At 36.5% G+C, this 7,029-nt stretch overlaps 1 protein-coding gene across 1 annotated transcript; it reads left to right on the forward strand.

Annotated features, from left to right (window-relative positions):
* Positions 1-234: 234 nt before the first annotated feature.
* On the forward strand, positions 235-6,151 carry LOC104487890 (enhancer of polycomb homolog 1; the record flags this gene model as incomplete). Its single annotated transcript, XM_010144052.1, has 8 exons — positions 235-388; positions 1,712-1,857; positions 1,943-2,149; positions 2,528-2,676; positions 4,060-4,216; positions 5,554-5,724; positions 5,829-5,918; positions 6,003-6,151. Coding segments are annotated over exons 1-8 (1,169 nt in total), but the record flags the coding sequence as incomplete, so codon positions are not given.
* Between the last annotated feature and the right edge of the window lie 878 nt (positions 6,152-7,029).

Genomic DNA, 7,029 nt, shown 5'->3' on the forward strand with positions numbered 1-7,029 from the left:
AAGCTTATTAACTGAAATGTGCGTGTGTAAGAGTGAGAGCTCCACCTACTGGGAAAACCTTCTGGTTTATGGAGTGCATTTTGAGTCAAAGGTGCATTATCAATTTCTTAGGTCTGGTCTTGGGGTTTTGGAATGGGAACATTTGCAAAGAAGACTTCCTTCAGCTTTAAGAAGTCTGAGCTCTGAAATTATTTTCTCAGATTTTCATGTTGACATTTTTGTTTATAGGAACATCATCTCCAGCGGGCTATCTCAGCACAACAAGTATATGGAGAGAAGAGGGATAACATGGTTATACCAGTTCCAGAAGCAGAAAGTAATATTGCATACTATGAATCTATATATCCTGGAGAATTTAAAATGCCAAAGCAGCTGATTCACATACAGCGTAAGTAACTCATACACTGAAGTCTACTCCAAGAACTTTTTATTTTGCTAGTAGTTCAAGAGATTACTCTTAAATGTCTATTGAGGTCCCATCAAGATTGACTCCTGAGAGTTACTATTTTACAACAAGTAAAGGAACACATCTTAATTGAGAACTAAATGCACCTCTTCAGTAGTAAATAGACTCAAGAAGCACATCTGTATCTGTATGTTAATACTTAAATTTAGTAATCTTAAAAGCCTGTTTCTGCCCTCTGTAACACTTAGTAGTTAGCTTGCAGGGAAATTTAGGTTCAATAGCAAGGACAGACACAAATCTACTTGAAGGGGAGAATATATAAAATACATGGTTAAGGAATAGAGTACGTGTGCCCTGAAGCTTAACCAAGATAAAAAGAAGTAGAGCAGATTGGGAAGCCAAGCCGAAATAGAAGTTGTAGTAGCAGTATCTGTCTGTGCCTGAGTGGAAGTATTCTACATCTAAAAGTAGGTGGTTTTTGGTATCACCGATGACTTGCGAATGTGTTGGTATTTTGTTTATGTTGGAGGATAGCAGCTATTCTGTATGGATGTGTGAGCCTTGATGTGAGCACCACATTACTTGAGATAGCTAGCTTTTGGAAACATGAAAAAAATAGCCTTGAATTCTGTTAGATGTTGTAAATAGTAGAATTTCAAAAATAGTATCTGTGCTGTGTAAATGGATCTTATGCCTAATTAACTGTGGTTAAATGTTAGACTTTTGTGTATCAGTCCAAGCATCAGGGATGGCTTACAGAATCATAGAATAGCTTGGGGTGGAAGAGACTTGTAAAGTCAACTAGCCCAACCCCCCCTGCAATGAGCAGGGCCATCTTTCACTAGATGGGTGGAAGATCAGGTAGATTAGAGTGTGTTGCTCTGCTCCTAAGCAAATGAAGAGACTAATACTGGCAGTTGTCCGTGCTGATATTAAGGTCATACTTTTTCACTGCTCTTTTTCTACTGCAGAATACTAAACTGTGTTGAAAATTTTGACCAATCTAAACATTTGTTACTAAAAACAATGAGGTTGAAAGTCACTAGCTGGCTTGACCACTAGTAAGCTTTCATTGTTTAACAAAAGCATAGTCAAATACATAGCATTTTTTATTCCTGATTTTTAATGGCGTAATTTTTTCTCAAGAAAAAAATTGGTATCACACTTAAGCAGTTTTACTTCAACATTCAAACAAATAATTTTGTGTTTATCTTTAGAAGAATCTGGTGTGTATTCCAAATGCTGCTATTAGAACAAAACATTTCTGTAGTAAAACATCCTTTTAACTTTCACTGTATCCTTTAGCTTTTAGTTTGGATGCTGAGCAGCCAGATTATGACTTGGATTCAGAAGATGAGATCTTTGTGAATAAGTTGAAGAAAAGAATGGACATCTCTCCTTTGCAATTCGAGGAGATGATAGACAGACTAGAGAAGGGCAGCGGTCAGCAGGTACAATGGTACTTTGAATAAAGAATTTGAAATATGCATTCTGTGTATTGCTATATGAAAGTGACATGCTGAGTTTTACATTTAGCCAGTCAGCCTGCAAGAGGCCAAGCTGTTGCTGAAGGAAGATGATGAATTGATCAGAGAAGTGTATGAGTACTGGATTAAAAAGAGGAAAAACTGTCGAGGTCCCTCTCTTATCCCAGCAGTGAAACAAGAGAAGCGAGATGGTTCCAGCACAAATGACCCTTATGTTGCTTTTAGAAGACGAACAGAAAAGATGCAGACGCGGAAAGTAAGTAGATCAGTAACTCCCCCTGCTTGCTTTCTTTTCCTTTTCCCCCTCCCAAAAAGCAGCTTATATAAAGAAACAGTTCTGCTATGTAGTACAAAAGAGTAAAAGGGTGTTACTTAGTTTTAATTTGCAGGGGTAAAAACATAAATTACTTCAGCACAGTTGTTGAATGAAAGCTTCCATTCATTATTTTTTCACTAAATCTACTAATAAACCTACTTACAGTCTTGGTAAGCTGTAGCTGATTGATAACATGTACATGCTTCTCTTTGTTTTAGTATGTGATTTATATATATATACACACACAAACATTTAGAACTTAATTCAGATTATTTCATTTAAATGATGTGGGGAAACTTACACTCTGTGTATCTACAGAATCGAAAAAATGATGAAGCATCTTATGAGAAGATGCTTAAGCTGCGTCGTGATCTGAGTCGTGCAGTAACCATCTTGGAGATGATAAAGAGGAGGGAGAAAAGCAAGAGAGAGTTGCTGCATTTAACACTGGAAATTATGGAAAAGAGGTAATGTTTGTTGAAAATTTGCTGCAGAAAGCTTTGGAAACTACTTTGTATTCAGATTCCCTCAAATACTTAAAACAATGAGAAATCTTTAAAATAAGTCTTTAGACTTTGACATTTACAGGAAAGCATATTTTTGTACTTGTGGAGGGCAAAATAAAACATTAGGAAGTTGCTTATTACAGGAAAGTGACCTGTCACATCAGTCTACTTCGGTTTGTTACCCGTGTACATGTATTCAACTATATGTATATATCCTATATATTATAAAGTGAGAGAGATCATAGTTTCAGGTAAGTTCATTTGGAAATTGTGTTAGACTTTAAATAGTAGATGAAGGAAATCCCAGCTAATTTTAAGGCTATTTCCAATTATTACCACTTTTTCATAATGATCACTGTTCTTTTTAAGCAAAGCTTGACCTGATAGCCTCTTGAGGAAAACACAGATTATACTGTATGAAATGCTTATTTGAAGTCATACCCAATTAGTGCTTCTTTTGGCATCCTCTTTGTTGGCTGTGAAGACCAAATGTTCTGTTCTGTCAATGGTCACTTCCCCATCACCTGAGAATCACATTTGCAGTGAAGAGCTGTTCTTTAGGATGATACTCAGAATCTGAATAGACTTCTGTAGCTTAAGCATTCATGTTTGAAAACAAATGTTTTGAGTCGGTATTTTGAAACTCTAATGTTTTAGTCTTCAGGCTTCTTAGGGAGATGAATTGAGTGTCCCTACCAGAGGCACGTTTTTCCAAGCACTGACCATTTTCAGTAGAAACAGAGAAGGGAGAAATCTCAAAAAAGTTTCCAGTAACTTTTTCAAGAAAATAAGCTGTTGAATAGAGGAAAGATTCTAATGCTCCCATTGAAATGGAAAACTGCACTTCAATGTAACACTTGCCAGAGGACTTGAAATATTACAGAATTCATGGATCTGCTTGTTTTGAAAATACTCCATAACACAAGAGAGGGGATTGATGAATATGGCACTCTGACTCACTGTTTAAAACCTTTTGGGTGGTAAATGTGTATATATTTTTTTTTTTAATGGTACCCGTCCCCAAGTGAGGGGGGAGCAAAACCCTCTCCTGTACTTTCCTCTTGGTTTCTGCTTCTTTCCTTTACATGATTATCTTTTGGAGATGTTTTACAGGCTTTACAGCGTAGTTATTCTTTTTGTCATCATTAGTCATGACAATAAAGTTCCCATGTTATTAGTCCCCTTTTCTGGAACAATACTTTCTATACTTCTTGCTGTCATTCTGGACACGCCTTTACCCCAAGCTGCCAGTATTAGTCTGTCTTTCTCTGTGGTATGCAATTTTTTTTTTACCAGATATACATTGTAAATGTTCCAACAGATAAACAAAAATTCTATTTTTAGGTATAATTTGGGTGACTACAGTGGAGAGATCGTGTCTGAGGTCATGGCACAGCGGCAGCCAATTAAACCCACCTATGCTATTCCCATCATTCCTGTGACTAACAGCAGTCCTTTTAAACACCAAGAAGCTATGGAACTGAAAGAATTTAAAGTCAAAGTGAGTAATGTCAGTAACTAAGTTAGTAGTTCATGCTGTTACATCTGCAAGATAGAGCATTTTAGGATGGGGGAAGCATTTTGAAACTGGAAGTAGACTAGCAAAGCTGCAGTTGGAGTAAAATGCTTTGTTCTGTTGGAGTTATGGTAACATACAGATTGCTAGCTTTTCTCAAGACAGAAATAAAGGAAGTACAGACAACTTACAGAAAAACACATGCAATTATGTTCTTATTCTGAAGGATACATTTTTCTCAAATACTATCTGTAAAGTTAGGTTATCCTGAACAAATGTGTATTTATTACCTAGATACTGGACAAAGATAGGACTAATGAGGTAAAACCCATATCTTGTTCTAAATTCATGTAGTTCAGATCTGGAGAGTTTTGTTTTGTTTTTTTTAAATATGATCCACTGATATTCCCAGCATACTGTGTATCTTTTGTCTGGTTTTGTGTTTAAGTGAAGTATCAAATAATCTTTCGAAATCAAGTAAGCTGACCAGCACTTCTTGCCTGCAGGCTTAAATTTTGTGTCATACAAACCGTAGCTACAGTGCCAACAACTGAGCACATACAATAGGTCATGTAACACAGGAGAAATGCTGAGGTATAATTTGAATTTTAAACAAAGATTTCTTATAACTGAAGAATGTCCAAAGGCTGTTCCGAATCTGAAAAAGGAGACTGGAATCAGTGAATACTTAGCATTTTAATTGAGATTGCTGAAGTGTACTTACCTATTAGTGCTGGATCGATGCAGTGTTTCGCAGCTTTAAAAAAAATCTAGTTCTTGGAAATCTGGGAAACACACTTGATTTTGCATAGTATGGGGAAATGTGTTTAATTTTTCGAGGATTTTCCAAGGTTATAGTTATCTTTGAGAAGTCTAACGTCTGCTTTTACATTGAAAACATTGTCTAGTACTTAGACATTCATACAGTGTTAAGAGAATTACTGTTAATTTAAAATGTTAGGAAGTAAAAATAATGCCTCATGGAGATAATTGTATATATTTTAGTCTACTTCTTCAAGTAGTACTGCTGTCTTAACTAGTAGTGTCTTATCTAGCACAGATCAAGCAAACAGTGCTTGATTCCACCTTGTCTGTTAAACATTTCAGTTACTGGAAATGAAGTACAGATATTCACTAACTGATTGTTAGTATTCAGATATTCATTAATTAATTCCTTGTATTGCTGTCAAAATGGTGAAGAGATTAGTTCACTTTTTAGCTTCCATGTACATAGGAGTTTTCTAAAAGTCTGAGTTTAATCTAATTTGCTTGTGTAACTTTGCTATGTGTAACTTTATGCTGCCTTTTATTTTTCCCTGCAGCAAGATAAACCTGATGTTATTAGACCCAAAAGAAAGTATGAAAAGAAGCCAAAAGTCTTACCTTCATCTGCTGCTGCCCAACAGACAAGTCCTGCTGCACTGCCAGTTTTTAATGCTAAAGATTTGAATCAGTATGATTTTCCTAGCTCAGATGAAGAACCTCTCTCCCAGGTAGGAGCTTTAGAGATCTCTGCTGCTCTTGGGAAAAGGATAAAAGAAAAACTCATTAATTTACTAATATCTTGCCTCGTACACATCCCATCTGCTCTTTAAAGGTTTTGTCTGGTTCTTCGGAGGCTGAGGAAGAAAATGATCCCGATGGTCCTTTCGCCTTCCGTAGGAAAGCAGGCTGTCAGTACTATGCTGTAAGTAGAATTTCCTTATGTCATAAAGTAGAACATCGTTGTGCAGAAAATACCTTGTGTTTAATTGTTTAAAATTATTTTAAGCCTCATTTAGACCAACCTGGCAGCTGGCCATGGAGTAGCCCTAAAGAGGGAAGATTAGGAGATGTGCGTTACAGATACTGCTTAACCACCCTCACTGTACCCCAGAGGTGTATTGGGTTTGCACGGAGACGGGTTGGCCGTGGTGGAAGGTAAGTGCTACATAATTGTTGCTGGGTTTAGAAATAAAACAAAAAAACAACCAGCAAAAAACCCCCCCAAACAAAAAAACCCCAAAACAGAAAACAAGAAGCCCCAAAAAACAAACCGAAAACCAATCAAACAAAACCACATAAGTTAAAAAAAACCAACCAGGCAAACCCCAAAACAGACAGACACACACCACCAGTACTCAAAATGGAGACTTCATGGAGGGGTTGACTTCTTAAATACTTCAATTTGATGCAAGTTTCCTTAGCTGATTGATGTCTCCAGTTTTATTTTGCCGTAGTGGAAGCCACTTTAATGATATTTTCTTAAAAGTTCCCAGAGTTGTTGATTACTGGCGCTCCCAAGCTCTGAGGTGAAATTACACGTGTGTTTTCAGTTGTGATTGATGGTTTGTATTTAAATGATTTACATATTGTCTTCAAATAGTAGTATTTAAAAATAGCAAGAATAACATTTTTCAAAAAAATGCTTTTCTGAGTTTGGGCCATGTTTGGCGATTTGCCAGTTGTAAGTATTCCTCTCAGAAGTCACCTCTGCAAGTGACAGTAACTGTTAAATTTCAAACATTGTTGAAAATACCGAAGAATTAAGTGCTTACATAGAAGCAAAATGACTGAAGTAGTTCTATCGAAAACAATCAGTGAATTACTCAGTCTGAGTGCTACTTTTTAAATGTTACAGAATCATTTTGGTTAGAAATAACGTTTAAGATCATGAAGTTCAACCATTAACCCAGCATTGTCAAGGCACTATGAAGCCATGTCCCTCAGCAGCACATCTACACATCTTTTAAATGGTGAATCCACCACCTCCCTGGGCAGCCCGTTTCAATCCTTCAGAGTCCTTTCAGTGAAGAAAT

Source organism: Buceros rhinoceros, unplaced genomic scaffold (genome assembly GCF_000710305.1).
Source record: "Buceros rhinoceros silvestris isolate BGI_N320 unplaced genomic scaffold, ASM71030v1 scaffold11519, whole genome shotgun sequence".
Taxonomy (NCBI): domain Eukaryota; kingdom Metazoa; phylum Chordata; class Aves; order Bucerotiformes; family Bucerotidae; genus Buceros; species Buceros rhinoceros.